General features: G+C 40.6%; 1 protein-coding gene across 4 annotated transcripts in view; it reads left to right on the forward strand.

Moving 5' to 3' along the window:
• LOC102876079 (Golgi SNAP receptor complex member 1-like) overlaps positions 1-5,986 on the forward strand; it is a 50,943-nt gene extending 44,957 nt beyond the window's left edge. For 3 of the 4 annotated variants that reach the window (XM_006890994.1, XM_006890996.1, XM_006890995.1), the window contains exons 8-9: positions 2,953-3,035; positions 5,668-5,792. In XM_006890994.1, coding sequence (XP_006891056.1) covers positions 2,953-3,035; positions 5,668-5,792 — 208 coding nt within the window. Of the gene's footprint in view, positions 1-2,952; positions 3,036-5,667 lie in introns of all 4 variants that reach the window. The other variant, XM_006890997.1, reaches the window with a different exon arrangement.
• The last annotated feature ends 14,622 nt before the right edge of the window (positions 5,987-20,608 follow it).

The raw sequence follows: 20,608 nt of genomic DNA on the forward strand, positions 1-20,608 counted from the left end.
ATTTGAGATATAGGATTGTGTATCTATTGTTGTTATTGTTTACCATCAAGTCAGAACTGACCCATAGTTGACCCTCCAGCGGCTTTTCATAGACAGTAGATCACACACAAAGAGAATGTCCAACCTTCTCCCTTGGTGCAGGTGGTGGGTTTGAACCACATGCCTTTGGGATTGCAGCATAGTTAGAATACAGAATTGTGCAGATTAAAGATAATGTGAATGGCATGTCTAGTACAGTGCCTGTCTTATAGTAGGTGATCTGTAATGTTGCATCTCTGCTGAGTCACCTGGGTTTTTCATTCCTTTGTTCAGATGTCATTTTCTCAAGGAGGCCTTGGATGCCAATCTGTTTAAAAGCACAGCTTCTAAAAAAAAATAAAAATAAATTTAAAAAATTTTTTTAAAAAGGCACAGCATCCTGACCATCCATGATTCCTTTTCCTTAGTAATTGCTGTTTTACTTCATAGTGCCTACCACCACCTACTGCACTAATATATGTTACTTGTTTATGGCTTATTTCCCTCACTATGGTGCAGACTCTGTAAGGTTTGCTCTTGTTCTTGTTGACTGTCTTGATCCCAGTGTCTAGAACGGACCTGCCATATGATGGGTTCTCAGTAAATGCTTATTTGAGGTTTCTGTCTTGATATTTTTTATTGTGTGTGGCTTTAATGAAAGTTTACAGAAAAGTTGGATTTTCATTCATTTATTGTTGGACATTTTCCTCCTTTCCCCTCCCCAGTTCACTTTTAAAAAATACATTGTTGCATCATTTCCTCCCTTCCCCACCCCTGTTCCCAGTAAATGATTGTTGAGTGAATGAATGAGTAATAAAATCAGATAATGGTAACTGCTGTAATATTTTCAATTCTTTTAGCCCTCTTGGTATATATCTCCATATGTCTCAGAGGCATCCTATAGACTGCTGTTTCTTTGTTTTTAAATTCCTGGGCTGGGGACAGTTGGAAAGGTTGAGGGTTGTAATTTAGAATTCTAGCAATTCTGCCTATAAATTCCACTAATCTCCTTATTGTACAGTTATTTTCATAGGTTCTGCTTTAAAAGCCCAGTTCTTAAGCTTTTTTGGGGTCTTGAGAAAATTTAGAAATTGTTACTTGGCTCATCACTGATTTCCATTGAGTCAGAGACAACCCATAACTGATCCTCCTGCATGTTTTCAGAGGCAGTAAATCGCACGGGAGGAGATTACCCACCTTTCCCCTGGGGAGCAGCTGGTAGATTTGAAGCCACCAGAGCTCCCTACTTCTTTATTATTTTATATTTTAAAAAGACAATGATTCCTATCCCTTGAAGCAATTTAACAGGTGTGTCTTTCTGATATCTTTCTCATTGTCCATTCAAACACAATAGTGTTTTGTTTTTGTAAAAGAGATGCAGATGCATATACCTCATATCTTAGGGCTTTCTTTTTCACTTGATATAAACATCATCTGAATAAAAGAAATATTCTTTCTAATAATCAAATATTTCATAGTGTAATTATACTATATTAAACCATTCCAGGTTTGGTGTGTGTGTGTGTGTGTGCATATATATATTTTTTTATTTATTTTCTTTTAGTTTTTTGGGGGGGAGTGTTTCATTTTCTTTCTTACTATTCTGTACAGTGTTACAGTAAATATCCATTGATCTGTCTCCTTACACACGTTTGTTTGTTCTCTCCTTCTCAAGTCTTGAAATTTCACATTTGCCTGGAATGATCCCTTCAGTAGTTTCTTCCAGTAAGAGACATAGTAGTGTATTCTGTCTGAGACAAAAACATATTCCCTTAGCTTTGTGGTTTTGAGACTTTTGCGCAGTGATGGATCAGCTGATAGACAGCCCAGGACACTCTCCTCATAGGGACTTGCCATCACACCAGCTCGCACATTATTAGCTCTCTGCTCATAGGTCTCACTGGCTCTGAATAATTATCTCCTCCAGCTGCAGAAACTGGGAGCCATTCATATCATCGCTACATTCTCTGTACATGCAGGTCCATAGTCTTCTGTATTGAGTCCTCTGTAATCAGTAAAACCAGAGGGAACTTGGAGCTTCAAGTCTTGTATTGTTCCATGGTGGAAAATGGCGCAGTGATGAGGTCAGCAATCTCCTCTGACCAAGACCTTCCCAGAATGTCCTCATCTCTCTTGGCCTTTTCCTTTGCAGTGTTTCCAGACTGACTGAGTAGTCTTTATTCCCCTATTGCTTTTTTTAAATCTCAATATCTAAAGCACACCATTGATCTTATATATCAAATGGAATACCTACCTGCCTGCTGGAATTTTTATGTCTACGTGAAACCTATGGAAAAGTACTGACTTTAGTGATAACGTAAATTATCCCAGGTTCTTTTAAGATCCCAGTACTCATCACTGTACTAATGAGTAGAAGATTGTATTCCGCATGGTGATTTCTTCCCTTCTCTCAGTCATGTTTAATGATCTGCACCGTCCGTCAGCTGGCTTAGAAAGTCAGCATAATCTTGCATGCATGTTCCAGATTTTGGCTAATTGCTTGTCATACTGAATTTCAGAATGGTGGGGATCTTTTCTCATAAATTGAGGGCTGCTTTTTCCCCCACTTTTGGTTCTGCCTGTTGACAATATTTCCTAAGTTTATTTTAGTAGCTCACTCCTTTTAAAACTTTTTAGAAGCTTTGGTTATAGGTGCTTTGTCTGTTAGTGTGATATTTCATTTGTTGTTTTGTAAACAGCACTAGGAACTGAATTACTGTGTTGTACAAAAAGACACCACATTACAACAGTGGTCCTTCAGGATCAGTAGGGACAGGGACTTGAGAAGTGGAAATTAAAAAAAAAAATAGAATATTTTTCTGCCCAATCTTTTTCAAAATGAAATTGTTTGTCTTAGTTGTCTTGACTGCCTGGTGGATTCATGCAGGATAATCTTAAATGCCATTTTAATAATCTTCATTTCTCCCTTTGCAGTATTGCTATGGCAACAAAAGAAAATATGACTTCACAGAGAGGAATGTTGAAGTCAATTCAAAGCAAAATGAACACCTTGGCCAGTATCCTTTAAGAAGGTTTGAAATTTGTATGGTTTTGCTCTTTTGTTGTTTTTTTTAGGGTTTAATTTAAGGTGGGTAAGGAAATCTGCCTTTTCTCAGAGCGTTACAATCATCTTGAGGCCATCAATAATTACATAATTTGAATATCACTTGTAGTTTTTAACAGTAAATTTGTTTAGAATAATTTCTAAAAGTTTGCATACTGGAGGTATAGTATTGTGTTACAGAATAGTTGATTTAGAAAATTTTGCAGATGTGACTTTGAAAATTATTCACATACTATTCTGCATGTAGAAAACTTTTAAAGTCATGTCAGGACTCTAAGGCATACATTATTTTTAAACAGGCATAAATTATTTGCTTTATCTTCCCTTCCCCCTCCCGCTCCTAGTGATAGGTTCGTAGAAGAGGAAAGAAGACAGCCATCTAAGAAGGGTTATCACTGCTGATAAGAATATTTTCAGCATAACTTGCTATGCACAAGCTGAATTCTTTAATACATTCTCCCTTATTTACTGTGACCTCTACCTTTAGTCTGTGAGGAGTTGTGCGGCTAACCCAAAGACCTCACTATTGGTTCAAATCCACAACTGCTTCTTGGAAGAAAGAAGGACAGTCCCCTTCTATGTAATTTACAGACCCAAAAACCCTAGAGAGTGTCAGCTAGGAGTCAGTTAGACTCAATGATGGTGGGTTTTGAGTGAGCCTGCCTTTTTAATTCCTCTGTTTCCCAATGTAAGATACTTCTAGGGAAGCTGATAAGCCTGTCTTGCAACATTTTGTTGGTTTTCGTAGAAGTCAAGCCTTTTACGGGGAAAAACTTCCTTCCTCAAGTAATTAAGGGAAAAGGACCTCTAATTTTCACAAGTTGAGTATCTTCGGGTCCTATTTAAAAGTCACTTTTTATTTTCCATCTTTTTTTATGGAAAAGGATATCCTGAAGTTGTTGATCTTACCAATTTTCTGTGATAATTGTTTTGTCATCCTAAATATGAAACTGCACTTCAAGACATACTATACAGTTTACAGAGTATGTCTGTGGCCATTATCTAAGGTATCACTGCTAATAGGGAAGAAATATAGGAATTATTATTCCACAAAAGAAGAATTGAGTTCAGAAACGTAGCTTCCCTTGGGTTCCATAGCAAGTAAATAGTGCATTTTAGCTCCTCATTATTTTTTACATGAAGTCTTGCTGTGTTTCTTAAGTGTAATGACTTGGTTACCAGCAAGAGCAGAAACTACCTCTTGTTGCTTTGTGTTGTCTGTAAAGTCAGTTTGAACTCCGAGCAACCTTGTAGGACAAGGACTAGTAGAACCCCACAGGGTTTCCAAAGCTTTACTCTTTACCGAACAAGACTCCTGCATCTTTTCTGCTGCCAAGCAGCTAATGGTTCTAAACCACCAATCTTTCCATTACCAGCCAAGCATTTAACCATAAGGGCTCCTTAGAAGCTAGCTGTTTGCCACTGAGTCTGAACCCACTCACAGCTGACCCTCCAGCAGTTTTCAGAGGCAATAGATCACACAGGAGGAGACTGCAGAGCCTTCTCCTGAGGAGCAGCTGGTGGAGTTGAACCATTTGTCTTTGGGTTGGCAATTCTTTATCCACTGGTTGACTTAGTCATTATAAAGGAATTTTTATCTAGCCAAAACTTTTAACACTTTGAAAAGAGGGAGAGAAATTGACAACTGGATTATTTAGAACACTGAAGCCTTTTCCAGCTGTTTGTTAGAGTTTGTCACCTCTCCTCTTTGTGTCCTCTGCTTTGTTCATCTTTCTACCAAGATGCCTTGAACTCCTTATCATATTTCTCTGGTCAAGTCAGTCTTTCCTACCAAACCCTTACTTCTCTTGGAGTGCAGCAAAGTTTTTTTTTAAAAAGCCCCTAAAACTAAGAATTTTCTATCTTTTTTCTTTTATATTCTTTTCATTTTTTTTCTGCTTTTTCCGTTATGCTATATATTCATTTAACCCATTTTCCTACCATGTTCTACCTAATGACTTCAAGGCGAAATAAAAATTTGTAATAATTCACCAGTGGCCAATTATATAGACCCAAGTTAGTTCCCACCTACTGCTTGAGTCCAGGCAAATCTCCCTGTGGACAAAGGGTCAGGTACATCTTCAAAACCCATTAGGCAGAGCTCCCTAGTCTCCTGGGGAGAAGGTAAAAAAGACAGAAGAATGGAGGCGGGAGGAATATGTGCAACAGTGAAGAAACAAAAATCCAACTTTTCTGTAAACTTTTGTTAAAATCACAATTAGAATAATTAAAAAAAAAAAAAAAGTCACAGGAAGAGGGCCAGAGATGGCGTAGAGCAGTGATGGACTGGCTGCTGAAGCCTGGTTTTGAACAGCCGATTGATGGTAGCTGGTATCTCTCTTCTTTTTATTCTTCCTCTGTCATAATTCTTTTCATTTATTCTTATTTGTGTGCCATGCTGTAATGTATTGGGATACTGGGTCCTAGGCAAGCCATTAGATCTTTGCTGAAACTCACGCAGTGTGATTGGCTTCCTATCTATTTCTTAACATTTTCTGTTTCTGGACTCCTCTGATCTCTGATTTCTGTAACTTCTATCCAAAGAGACACCTTCCAAATATGACCTTAATAAAGATTTCCTAAAGATCGTTTTCCTGCTGTGAACAGCCTGATCCAACGGATCAACCTTAGGAAGCGGCGGGACTCACTCATCCTAGGTGGTGTGATTGGCGTGTGTACCATCCTGTTGCTGCTGTATGCTTTCCATTGATGGCACACCTCCAGGACTCTTGGCAGCCACTGATTTCATGCCCTTGTCTGGAATAAGCAAAAACCGGAGGGAGAAGTTGCCCGTCTTGTTAGTCAGTCTGACTAGCAGTGTTCATTCAAGACTGAGACTGATGGACTCTGACATGGTCTAGCTGAGATAAAGCCACAGTTTTCCTAATAGTCTTTTCTAACACACATTTCCCCATTTTCAGTTTTAAGAAAAAAAATTTTTTTCCCCCAGTTCCCTTCTGCCTTCCCAGGAGATAAGTAAACCAATCAGAAATTGTTTCTGTGCCTCCAGGATAGTTGAATGAAAGCCTGATTGATGACACACTAATCTTACAGCAAGGTTCTTCAGAACACCAGGTTTCACTACATTCAGAGGCTGCTTTTCTTTCAGCCACCAGCTTGAGTTATAAATAAAAATAGTTCTTGTGGATTTTACGCTCATGACAAGAAATCACTCAGCAGTTCTTGATAACCTATACTGTAAATTTCTACTTTATGTCCACAGTTCTTTTACTATTCAAGGAAAACTCTGTTCTTCATAAATTCTTAGAGATACCAACAAGCCAACTTCAGCATGGTGGGAGTTATAAGTCAATGGAGGGCAGACCTGCAAAAAAAGCTGTGGTTTTTTTTATTATTTTTTTTTTATTGTGAACAAACTGGGACTAATTGTATCGCTCGCAAAAATGTCAAGAATGACAGACTTTTTGCCGGTCATTGTTTTGATTTTTTGTTTTCTGCCATTCATTTACTCTTTATTAGTGCAAGAAAAAGAAGTCTCAGTTCTGCCCTGACAAAAACTAATAACCAGTATCCCTCAATTCCCAAAACTATACTTTGTTGAGTCAGGATTAACACTGATGCTGAGCTGAGGAGACTGCAGTTTTCCATGATATCTGTTTCCAAAAGCCACATGTGAAAACACATTGAGAAATCACCTTCATCTGATATTGGGAGCTAAGAAGACTCGCACCCAGAGAGAACCTAGATGGGGAAGTTGACATTGGCTTTCTGGGTAACTTCATTTGTAAATGCTCCACAGCTTATGAGCGGAAGGTTAAGTACTACTGCTGGAGGTGATCGGGATTGCTGTGTTCTGTGAAACCTATTCATTCCAAATCTGTGAAACTTCAATACAGCAAAGAATGGTTTTTCTGTGAAAGGCAGGCATAGCCAAATCTGTTTCCACCCACCGGCACCTCACTTCTATTGTCATCTCTGGGCAGTGACAAAATTTTTGAACGAGCTACCAGAATTCAAGTTTAACCGTCTTCTCAGTTTTTTGGAAGTTCATTGCCTCCCTTGTCTAACTGAACCACCACAGATGTTTGAAGACTTTCACCACCTACCCGCATCACCAAGAAAGACTATTCTTCATAGTGGTGTTTATAGGCTTCAGACTGCCGAAAGGAATAAGAGGACCTTTGCATGTAATTCTTCCCAACATCATGGTATGTGGATGGGTGAACTAACACGCAGCGTGAGATAGAGCTCACAGAGGGTGTTCCTTCTGTGTCAACATTCTAGGTATGAAAGGTCTTTGATATATTATTTTTTAATTATGGGATTTATTTTTCTAAATATGGGTTGATCAGTTAGTTAATTGGGGATCCCCTTTAAAAAAAGATAAATTTTCCCAATGTGAATCTTACATGGTCAGAGAAGTATGTTCACTTATTAAATTCTCTATTGAGAGAACAAAATTTCTCTCCCCTGATAATGTTATTATCTTTGATTTTTTTCAAAGGGCCTTGATTGGTGGTTATGCCGCAGCTAAGATTTACTGGGCTTTGGGTTGCTATATAGTAGGATTTATAAAGTCTACAGTATCATAAATAAAGTTATTTATTTAATTATACAACCAGTCTTTTTACTGGTCTGATTATTTGATACACTCATTAAAGCTGATTGTATGAGAATCAAATTAGTACATAAGCTACTCTAGCTTGCTAGCACTAAGCAGACAATTTCAGTGGCTGATTAGCCTTTCCATTAGGGTCACGCTTATATGAAGTAATAGAACTGTGTTGGTTATTTTCTTTATGAAAATAAGGAGACCAATTCTTCCAAGGAAGTTGAAAAAGCTTGGTGTAGATGTTGGTGTCAGACAGTCTGACTGACCTCCCAGTGCTGTATCCTGTAATGAGGTGATCCAGGGCCAAAGTAGATAGATAGTATTCTTCATTCCCTCTTACTGTTCCTTTGTGCAAAGGCATGCTATAGAGTGAGGAAATGCATGCACACCATTTACAGAAGGGGCTCAGTGCATCCATCATAGCTGATTGAACATTAAATTTCATGCCATTCAACTTGGTTTCCCCCCTTATTTTCAATCCTTATAGACTGGTTTGTAGGTTCAGGAGCCAGTAGTAAGTTACTTGTTAATATAGTCAGAAATGACAAAGATTTTCTACTCTTGGTTCCAAATAAATGTTGCTTCTTAAAGGAAGTTCTTGTCCTGCAAGCCATTGTATTAATATAATTAATCTTTTCTTTTTGGATCTTAGAAGTCACTTAGAACGCTCCCATATTATGGGACAATAGAAAAACCAAAAAAGAAAATTCCATAAGGTATATTTTTGCTGTTTTGTTTTAATGTGTGCAAATGACGTTAGTAAAATGTTTAATACATATCTCACACACATTCAAGGCTAGATACTCAGGTGCTTAGTTCATTCATCTCCCAATCTATCTACTTTCCCCCCTCATTATTAATGATGTTGAAGAACTCCTGTAACTAGCTAGCATTTGCGCGCTCTTATTTTTGTAATGCTAGAAAAGGGCTTTCCTTGCTCCACCATTCCTCTCTCACACCAAAACTCACTGTCACAGGGAATGCCTATTTCATTCTGCGTGGTACTGAGATCAGACATGGCCATGAACCCTAAGAATTGAGACACATGATGAAAGGTGAACCCATGGGAAAGCCTTTTTATACCTAAGACTAGATGATATATAGATTGTTTAAACTGGCTATTGAATACATCTGGAGAGAAAAATGTACTTGGTAAACCTTTTGATGCAAATCAGTGGTTTGGCTTCTAAGGAATCGAGGCACCTGCATTTGCGTTCCTCCACTGTCTTTCTGTCTCTCTGTTAATGACCTCACCGTGATACAAATTAAAGAACTAGAACTTGCCCTTTTCAGTCTCGTACTTTATGTTCCATTATTAACCAGATGTGATTTCGGGGAATAATTGAGTTTTCTAACTTGAAATATTAAATTCTTGGGAATAAATGGCCACTTCTCATGGATTGTGCTGCATTTTCTTGCAAATGTAATGAAACAACAAATGGGGTTTACCATTTAGAAAATTCTGAGGATCTGTGTTTCATTTTTCCTTTGAGTTAAAAGTTATTTAGCCCTGTTTTCAAAGAGATACTGAACTTTTCATCATGGTCTTAATAAATTTATCTTGTTATTTCTATAAAGAAGGAATAATGGAATTCTAAAGATAAATTTTTTTTCAGATCAGATCCTTTATTGTATGTATTTAATCTTATTATAAAATATTAACAACATTATAAAAGAAAAAGCCAGTTACCCTAAAGATAAATTTTGAGACAAAGCTGAGCCTTGTTTTGGGGGGTGGTTTGTGGTTTTTTTTTTGTACCTAAGATCTCACATGAGTATTGAAGATCTCACTTTTTCATCCATTCCTATCCTGCTCTTAGAGACAAAAATCAGTTCTAGTCACACTTTACCATGATGGGGGATGTCTCCTCATGGAAATTGCCAAGACAGATGTTTCTAATCTATTCTTTTCCAAAGCACTTTCTATTTTTTTTTTCTTTTAAAATAGCTTCTGGAATCAATTTTATTGTATTTGTACTTAATTTTGTTTTCATCTAATGTGCATTTTTCTGACTGTATAGAAGAAGCTTTGTTATGTAATTTAATAATAAATGAAAAATCTAAGTGGTTGTGCCTATCATTGTTTATATTGTTGAAACCATAAGAGTTGAAGCAATTTGGGATTATTGTTGTTCTATGCCGTCAAGTCAACTGCAACTCATAGCACAATAGCTCTGAACCCTACCCTGTCCAAGCCAGTCTCACTCTCCAACACACCTACCCCCATTATCTCAGTCACTGTGTCAATCCATCTTATCCTCTTCTGTGCTGAACCTCTACCTTACCAAGCATGATGTCCTTCTCTAAGGACTGATCCCTCCTGGAAACATGCCCAAAGTATGAGAGATGGAGCTTCAAAAGCCTTGCCTACAAGGAGCAACTTGGTTTCACCCTCTTCAGGGCAGACCTGTTCATTCTCTTGGCAGTTCATGGTATGTTCAATGCTCATTCCCAGCACCACAACTTTATTGTATAGATGATTCTTCTGTCACCCTTAGTCATTGTCCAGCTCTCTAATGTGTAGCAAGTAATTGCCGAAGACTATCACCTGCAGCAGGTGCACCGTAGTCTCTCGCCTGACCTGGTTGTTCTTTAGTACTCTGGAGAGGTCCCTGACAGCAGATTTTCCAAGTGCAGTTCATCTTTTGATTTTACCAAGAATGTTGATTGTGGACCCAAGCAAGTTGAAATTGTTAACAACCTCGGTGTCTATCTATCATGGTGCTGTCACTTGGTTGAGTGGTGAGAATCTTTGTTTTTTGAAGTTGAGCTTCAGTCTATATTGAAGACCCTAGTTCTTGATCTTCTGCAACAAATGCTTCAGGTCCCCTTCTCTTTTCAGCAAGCAAGGTTATATCATCTGCATAACTCAGGTTATTGATGAGTCTTCCTCCAATCCTGATGTCACATTCCTCCTCATAAAGTCCAGCCTCCCAAATGATCTGTTCTTCATATAGATTGAAAAGGTATGGAGACAGGAGGCATCCCTGACACACTTCTTTCCTTATTTTGAAGCATGCAGTGTTTCCTTGCTCTGTTCTGACAACTGCTTCCTGCTCCAAGTATAGGTTTTACATGAAGTTTACAATGAAGTGTTCTGGAATTTCCATTCTTCTCAGTGTCAGCCACAATTTTTTGTGATCCATACAGTCAAATGCTTTTGCATGGTCAATGAAACACAGCTACACATTCCTCTGGTACTCTCTGCTTTCAGCCAGAATCCATCTGGCATTGACCCTGATGCCCCTTGTGCCGTGACTTCTTCTAAACCCAGCTTGCACTTCTGGCAGCTCTCTGTTGATGTACTATTTTTGGATAACATTCAGCGGGATTTTGCTTGGGTGTGATTGCTCAATAATTTCCATGCTCTGTTGAGTCACCTTTTTTTGGTATGGAATCTTCCAGTCAGTTGGCCAGGGAGTTGTTTGCAGATTTCCTGGCACAACTTGGTGAGCATGTCCAGGGCGGCATCTGTTTGTTGAAATATGTCAACTAGAATGCCATCAATTCTTGAGGCCTTGTTTTTTGCCAGCTCCTCCAAATCAGCTTGAACTTCCTCCTCCATCACCATTGCCTCTTTTAATAAAATCCATATTTTCTGTATAACAACAAAAGTATTACAAAATTAATCTACACCATTGCCTCTTTTTTTTAACACCGTTGCCTCTTGATCATATGTTTCATGAATTTTTTCTGTGTCATTCAGCTTTTTTTGGGGGGGGGTACAGTAACTCTGTGTACCCCCTCCGTCGTCTTTTGATACTTCCTGAATCATTTAGTATTCTGCCCATTCTTCAATATTGCCACTTGGGGCTTGAATTTGTTCTTCGGTTCCTTCAGCTTAAGAAATGCTGGACAAGTTCATCCCTTTTCATTTTCTGACTCCGGCTCTTTGCATATTTCATTATACTTTATCTTCCTGAGCTGCCATGTGAAATCTTTTGTTCAAGTGCTTTACTTGATTTCTTCCCTCTGCTTTGGCTTCTCTGCCCTCCAGTGCAATATTCAGAGTCTCTTCTGACATCCACCTTGATCTTCCTCCTCTGTCTAGTGACCGTTTGCATTCTTCCTGGATGACATTCTCCCACAGCTCATCCAGTCTTTGTTCATTAGTGTTCAAGGCCTCAAAACCTGTACCTAAGATGGTCTTTAAATTCAGGTGGAATCGACTGAATATCAAATTTTGGATTTGGGGGATTTATTTTCATTTTCTTTAGCTTCAGTTTGAACTTACCTATGAGTAGTTAATGTTATGTTCCACAGTCAGTGCCTGGTCTAGTTTTCACAGCTGACAACTGAGCTTCTCAAACAGTTCTTTCCACAGATGTAATCTATCTGATTCCTGTGTAAACCATCATGTGAGGTCAATGTGTTTAGTTGCTGCTTGAGGTTTTTATTAAAGGCATTTGCAATAGATAAACCATTGATTGTGCACAGTTCTGTCATTCTTGTTTCTCTCACCACGTCCATGTTTTCTGACTACTGAGCCACCTTCCTTGCCCCCAACTTTTGCATTCCAGTCACCCATTAATGCATCTTGGTTGATTCAATCTTTTTATGACTGCAAAAAAAAATAGTAAAAATCATTTCTTTCCTCCTCTTTGGCTCTGGTTGGTTGTGCATATATTTGAATGACAGTAGTAGTAAACAGGTCTTTTTTGTATGTGTATGGATCTAATCGCTCACAGAATTGTATTTCAAGATGGACCTGGAAATGGTCTTTTTAACTATGAATGTGACCCTGGTTTTCCTCACCTTTTCATTTCCAACATAGTAGATCATGTGGCCTTAGTAAACAAACTCAAAATTCTTTTCCATCATAACTGTTCCAACTCAAGGCTTCCAAGGCTTTAACTGTTAACAGAAGAGGATTGCCTTATGCTTATCCTGTAGTGTGACCAGTGGATTCAAGCTGCCAACCTTTTTGGTTAGCAGCCCAACACTTACTTTGCCACCAACACTCTTTTGTGCTGTTGAGTCACCTGTGACTCATTGAGACCCTTGATACATTAGCTCTGAACCCTGCCCTATCTTGAGCCAGTCTCATCATCTCCAACAGACCTAATCCCAGTTTTCCAGTCACTGAGTCAATCGATCTCATCCTGAGTCTTTCTTGCCTTTGCTGTCCCTCCACCCTTTCAAACATGATGTCCTTCTCCAAGGACTGGTCCTTGTTCAGATGCCCAAAGTATATGAGACAGAGCTTCAAAATCCTTGCTTCCAGGGAGCAGCCTGATTTCACCCTCTCCAGGAAAGACCTATTTGTTCTCCTGGCACTTTTGGAAATAGTGATTATGAAATCTTAGGCTGATAACTATTGATCTTGATGTCCTAAGGGACCTCTGGTGGTCTAGTGGTAAGGAGTTCCACTGGCAACCCAAAGGTGCACAGTTCAAATACACTGGCTGTCTACGCGGGGGCAAGATTGGTGATCTGTGCAATTGATTAACTGACTCTGAAAACCCACTGGAGGGTCAGCTGTGGGTTTGTTTTGATTCTACAATACACATCAAAGACCTAGAAAGGAGGAAACAACAAAGGGGCCAAAAACATTCTCATATTTTAAAGAGAATGTCTAATCTCAAAGTTACAAGAGGAATGATGAGAATCTAAAATTTAGCCAGAATGGATATCCCCCTCTTCAGTGACTATGTCTGTGTGTTTCATTCTGTGGCCAGAATGTGATCACTCACCAGAAAACTTGGAAAAACTCCATTGCCCGTTCTCCAAGTATTTTATCCTTATTGGTGTTCAGGTCACTACCTCTTTTTAAAAATAACTAAAAAAAGAAAAAACAACCCTCATAAAATGTAACTCAAATACCATAAAAATCTCTCTATTTAAGCATGGTGTATTGAGTTCAGTGTATTCACAGCCGTGTAACTATGTTACACATAAACCACTGTTTTCTGTTTATTGGTCATGAAAGCTATTCCCTCTCACCTCTAAAATGGGAACTTTGTTGTTTTTTTTAAAACTGCCTAACATGTTGCCAGTCCTGCATATGCACAGAGACACATGGGCATATATGTAATGCAGCACCACTACATATAACCCAGCACCACTTAGCCTTCCCGTTTTGCAGGTAAGGACAAAATAAGCCCAGAGAGTAAGACATTCCTTCAAATCATAGAGAAGTCTCAGAACAAGGTCTTTTAGTCTTGAGGGCTCTTTGATGCCACGTGAGACCTTTTTGGTGTGCTAAAGTCTTAGAAAGTGGCTTAGTTAAATAGGACCATTTCCACCAAACTTTCTGCCCACCCCACACTCTTGGGCTTACAACAGGGCTTCAAACTGGTTCGTTCCAGTGCAGCTCCTTACTGAGAAACTCCACCCCACATAATACTGGATCTGAATCTACAGTTTAATAAGATCCCATGTGATGCCTGTGTGACTCTTAAGAATGAACCAGTTTGACGCCCTGGCTTAGAGCTTTGGAATTCTTCACAGCCTGAGCCTGACCAGGCAGGTCATCACTGATCCTCAGTTAATGGTCTTTGGACTCAATCTGTAGTATTGGCTTTCCATGTGAAATGGCACTCACTTAATCCGGCCTTTCATTGCACAAAGGTCTGACACTACCCCACATCTTGATCTCAAAGATGCCTGGAAGAGAATAAACAAGTGACCGGACAGTCTCATGAAGCCAGAGAGCTGTTTGCTGTCAGGACATTTTCTTTTCCGAAAGCAGAAGCCAAGAGAAAAATCTCTTTATCTTTTGAAGATTCCAGGTTTGCCTCAGCCCCTTGTCTGAGTTCTCCCACCTCTGCTCTCGGCTTGCAAAGCACTCTGTTATCAACCCTTTGCAGAAACTTAACAGCTAGTAGGCTTGGATGCTGAAGTCTGTAACTGCTGAGAGGAATGCCAGGAATCATGTTACTATACTCTCATTTTCCTAAAAATTTTCACTTGTTATCCTAATCTGAGTATTTGTTATCCTGATCCCCTCCACCAATGTTAAGCGCTCTCCTAAGATAAACTGCTAAGGGACTGCCACTTTGAACTAGCACACATTTATGTTTAAATTTTAAACATTTATGTTTAAATTTTAAACATCTTTTACTAAGGAAATTGCTTACAGCTTGAGAAGGAGCAAGCAAATATAGCTGGTGGTGGTGTTGATTGCTGTCGACTCAAGCATGACTCAGTGGCCCTATGAACAACAGGCCTGCAGCCTTTCTATAACGATCACCATTTATCAAAGTTCAGAGAGTTTCCACAGGCATGTTGTTTAGGAAGTGGATGCCACTCCTGCTTCCAAAATATAGCTGTTAGTTAACTCAGTACCAAAGAGGTATGGTTTAAACAGTTTTTCCAAAGTGACAGGTACATGAATGTGGTGCTTCACTTCTGGTTACAGTGCTCTTATGGACAGCATGTTAAGAAAACGGGCCCTGTGTTTGCACCCTGGAATAGGTCCTCGGTCCTCTCCAGTTCCCCTTGCACAGCCCACAAGCTGAGACCATTACTTGAGCATCTGTAGCAACCACTTGCTGAGCTGGTAAACTGGGTGCCCTGCCTCTCAGCGAACCTTTCTTGGTTCTGCACGAGGCTGCCTGCCATATCTTCCTAAACTGGAAGCCTGTCCCAAGGTCTTAGTGTATTTCTTCTTTTTTTTTTTGTTTTTTTTGGGTGGTTTTTTTGGTTTTTTTCCCCTTTGTGTATTTCTTATACACACATGCATATAAATTCACAATATGCACACACATGTGTAAGACCCTATTAACCATAAAACAAACCCACTGCTACCATTGAGTGCCATTAAGTTGGAACCAGACTCATAGCAGACTCTCCAGCTGGTTTTCAGAGCCAGTAAATCACACAGGAGATTGTCTATCTTTCTCCTGCAGGGCAGCTAGCTGGTGGTTTCAAACCATAATAATGGGTTGTCAGTGCAACTCATTATTTGTTATGTACCATCAGGTTGGAACTGACTCATAGCTGACCCTTCAGCAGTTTTCAGAGGCTGTTAATTGTACAGGAATACAAAAACCATCTTGATTCCACAGAACACCTGATGGATTTGAACTGTATGCTTTTGGTTGGCATCACAACTCCTTTCCACTAAGCTACCACAGTGACTCCTTAGTCACTACAGAGTAAAACTGCTTTCTAGAGTTTCCAAGGCTGTGTTTCCTTTAACAGAAGCAGGCTGCTACAGCTTTCTCCCATGGAGCAGCTGGTGGATTCCACCCGCTGACCTTTCAGTTAGCAGCCAAGTGTTTTAATGACTGTGCCACCAGGACACCTCTGTTGGCCCCTGTGACCCAGACTCAGTGGTACCTAGTACAGTGGAAAGATGGGCTGGAGTCAGGAGTCCCGCGTTCTGGGGCTGGACCCAAGGCTTTTCAGCAGTGGGCAGGCCCTTAGACCACTCTTCACCTTTTGGGTTCACAAAGTGGATTCCAGCCCCTTTATGCCATTGCTGTGGGATCAGATCTAATAAAAAGCAACAGTGATAGAGCATTCCTCAGAAGTTTCTCAAGAATGTGGACCTAGAGGAGTTTTCCATTGGCCTGCACGTCTCCAGAGAGCCAGAATCCTGTAATATGTATTCATCTTTGCATAACAGTTATGAACTTTATGCAACATCTGTCACATAATTTTTTTTTTCTGAGTTCTGTTAAGTCTGACTTAGAGCCTCCATTCTATTGAGCTAGGAAAAAAAGACTAATCTTGATCATAATTGAATCCCGTCCTTTTTCTTGGGTGTGCAAAGCTGAGGATTGTTCACAGTCCCGCACGTTCAGGAGAGGTGTTCTCACTCACCCTACACCCCTCTGAGAGTTCCGCTGTCCAGCCTGCCTCACCCCATGGTACCACCAGCTCCTCTGATCTATGTCACCTTTGAGCACAGAGGTCTCGGCCGGGGAGCCCGTGGACCTGGTGTTCAGCCTTCCTTCTGAGAGATTGCTGCTCCTGGGGAGACCATAGGGGTGGGGTACAGTCCAGGAGCAAGGCACAGACTGGTAACAGTGACACCCCTCGACTCACCTACCACTTACTGGTCTCAGGAGACTCCTGCAGCTGTGTGAAGTCACCCTACTTTTCTCTGTGGTCCCTTCCAGGACAAACTACTAGAAACAAAATGTTGGCATCTCTTTAATGGCAAAAGAATGAGATGCCAAGGCCTCCGCAGCTAACTCCTGCCCTTACATATGTGGCCTCAGCACCTGACCCATTGACGAAAGGAATAAACAAATGTCGCAGGGGTTTTTAACACCAGTTTGCTCGTGTTGTATGCTATGACCCGAACTTGGTCCTGCCCCCTGTCCTGTTCTCACCATGCAAAGAGGTTCCTCCTCAAGACCCCGTGACTCCCCCTCCTCGGAACCGTCACGCAACTGGCCAGAGCCTCCCCGTGGTCTCCTCTGGGAGCAGTTTTGTTTCTGTCCCAGGGGATGTTTGCAACATCTAGGGAGGTTTTGGTTGTCACAGCTGGGGCACATGGGTGTCTGCTGCTGCTGTTTAGTAGACAGAGGACAAGATGACATGAAACTCCCTACACTGCCCAGCACAGCTCTCCTCCTCCACAGCAAATGATCATTGTTAGGTGTCATCAAGTCAACATGACCCATAGCAACTCTTAAGAACAAGAGATGTGAACCCTGACCTGTCATGCACTGTCCTCACACTTCCTGACACACTCGAGCCCATTGCAGCAGCCACCGTGTCAGTCCACCTGCGTCAGGGACTTCTCTCTCTTTCCAGTCCTGCACCTTTCCAAGCATGGAGCTCTGGTGCCCTAATGGCACGAAGCTGTGTTGCAATCCTGAAGGCACATGGTTCAAATGCACCAGCTGCTCAGCAGAAGGATGGGCAGTCTCCTCTCATGCAATTAACTGCTTTTGAAAACCCACCAGAGGGTGAGCTTGCACCGGCTCTGACTATGGTACACAGCAGCAAAGTGCCCAAAGTATGTGAGCTGATGCTTTATCATCTTTGTCTCCAAGTAGCAATCTGGCTGCACCTTCTCCAAGATGTGTAGTTTTTTACAGTCCAAGGGATGTTCAGTGCTCTTCTCCAACACCACAGCTCAAAGGCATCACTTCTGCCTGCCTTATTCATTGTCCAGCTCTCAGATGCACCGCACGTGATTGAAAAGACCAAGTGTGTCAGACGTGACTTCAGCCGGCATACCCTTCCAGGAACACATCTGCCCATGTCTGCAAGCTTCAATTGGATCTGGCAACAGCAAACAATTACTTAGCCCCAAATAACAACAGTGCCAAGATTGAGAAACCTTGGCTTTAGCGAAACTCATGTTAAAGTTGACAGTCTCTCCCTGGGGATGGAAGTTACTCAGATCGTTCCATAACCACTGGCTTCCCCTAACTACAGTGACGAGCTTACATTCTCTATAGGACAAAGCTGCCATGCAGGACCCTCTCTGCCCCTACCTTGCCTTCCCTGCTTCATCCCATCACTTCCCCACCCACAACACACACATCTGCACCCACCAAGCCTTCATATCCCAATCCCTTTCTGGAACTGCCTAATTTTCAAGCAAACGGTGAAATCCTTCCTCCTTGTTTTAAGATCTGCCTGTGATCATGACGGGTCCAGAACGAAGGCTGCATAGTGGAGTGGACTTGGGGGGAGGGATTGTATAACAATGAAAGAGAAAAATGAACTGGGGTGTGGTGGGGAGGTTGGGCAGGGAGAAAAGTACAACAATGAATGAATGGAAACCCAAAGTCTCTGTAAACTTTAATTAAAATTAAAAAAAAAGATCTGCCTGTGAGAAGACTTCCCTGGTTTGCCTCTTAGAACTGATTTCCCCCCTTTGTTCCCACAAAATAGAACTAAGAGTATTCTATTCACCAGCTGCTTTTTGTCTTACTTCCCCAACACAAACAAGACTGTGTGATCCTTGAGGAAATTTTCCAGTGCAGTGAACTTCGTAGATGCTCAGTAAGCAGAGAAGAAGAGAGAGCTGGAAGGGGGAGGGAGTGCAGAGCAAGATTTCCAATTCTCATGGACTCTGGGCTTTGAGTGAACTCCTGAAATGATTATTCTGAGATTAATCTTGAAACCCTAAACCAACTATAACCCTGAAGTCTTTTTAAAACCAAACAGTAGTTGAGCTTAACTAGTACTTTGAAAAAATGTTTTAAATAAGATCTTTCTCAGGCATTATGATCTTTTTAAGAACTATCCATATAGGATCAAAGTGACAAGAGCACTCAAAAGCTTAGCTGGAAACCTAAATTGATGTAAAGGGACTTCTCCTAGGGTGTGGTCAGTAATACCTTTTATCTCAGGAGTGATAAAAAGGGAGGGAATTGAGGGCAGAAGGGAGCCTTAGTGCCACCAACAAATAACCCGGATTGGAGTGTGTCTTTTTGACAGGAGCCCCTACATGACACAGTGCCTTGACACCAGGAAGACTTGGCACATGGAGGTCTCCAGGAAGGGCTGGGTGTACAGATGCTGAAAGAAACAAGGAGTTTCCTCCATAACTGACAGAAGGAATATCCTGTCCTTAGAGCTGAGGCCCTGAATGTAGACTGTAAGAGAATACTTGAAACAATCCACTTGGCGGTATCTCTGTGATGGCAGCATTAGATAACAAAGACACTGTGGCGTATCAAAGAATGAATTCTTTTTTATGGATGAATGATACCCACCCCAATTTGATCATCCAGATAAATTATCTGTTGTTGAACATTGGGGTTGTTTCTATTCTTGGATGTTAAAAATAAAACTCCTGGCTAGCTCTGGTGGCCTAGTGGCAAGAAGCTGTATTGCAATCCCAGAGGTACGCGGTTCAAATCCACCAGATGCTCTGCTGGAGAAGGAGGGGGCAATCTCCTCCTGTACCAGTCAGATCCAATTTGACAACACACACACACACACAAATTAAAAATAAAACACCTTTGAATATCATTTGCATGCCTTTATGGACATGTATTTCCTTTTTTACTTGTCTAAATATCTAGAAATTGAATTATCAAATCAAGTGGCAAATACATATTTAACTTTTCAAGAAATTGTCAAACTGTTTTCCATATACTCATATATTCACTAGCAGTATATGAGCATTCCAATTCCTCCTCACCTTCACCAACTTTTGTTTTGATATTTTTCCATTTCGGTCAGTCTAATAGGTGTGTGGTAAGAAACTGCATTGCAATTCTGAATACACAGGTTCGGATCTGCCAGCTGCTCCATGGGAGAAGGATGGGCAGTCTCCTCCTGTACGATTAACTGCCTCTGAACACCCACTGGAGAATCAGCTATGGGCCTGTTCCGACTTAATGGTCCACAAATAATAGGTGTGTAGGGAGCTCTGGTGGCTTAGTGGTAAGGAATTAGGATGCCAAACCAAAGGCATGCAGTTCAAACCCACCAGCTGCTCTGCTATACAAATACAGGCAGTCTCCTGTGCAATTTCCTACCTCTGAAAACCCACTAAAATGTCAGCTATCAGTCAGTTCCAACTCAACAGTATTTAACAACAATAGGTGGGAAGTGGTATTTCACTGTGGTTTTAAATTGTGTTTCCTGATGACTAGTGTGTTCCATTTCTTAATTAACAATTTCTAATTTTCCTACATTCATGTTTCTCACATTTCATGTTCCAATCACTAGTGTCTGCTTACAACTGTTCCTCTTCCTTTGCATTTCCATACTTGAAAGTTCTACCTAGGTTGCCCTTTCTGTTAGTCTATGTGTGTTCTGTTGTACATAGGGTTTTCAGAGGCCTGCTATTTCAGAAGTGGATGGCCAATCCTTCTTCCTAGTCTGTCTTAATCTGAATGTTTAGATTTAGAGGAGTATCTGACAGACAAGCAATTTGAACAAATTCAAACCTAGAGTTGCTATAATCAAGGATGCTTTAGGCAGAATATCAAATGATCCAGGAAGTATTAAAAGAAGATGGAAGGAATATACTGAATCATTGTATCAAAAGGAATTGGCAGATACAGAAGAATTTAATGAAATAACAT

This window comes from Elephantulus edwardii, unplaced genomic scaffold (assembly GCF_000299155.1).
Source record: "Elephantulus edwardii isolate Elephantulus edwardi_28Jun2011 unplaced genomic scaffold, EleEdw1.0 scaffold00094, whole genome shotgun sequence".
Taxonomy (NCBI): domain Eukaryota; kingdom Metazoa; phylum Chordata; class Mammalia; order Macroscelidea; family Macroscelididae; genus Elephantulus; species Elephantulus edwardii.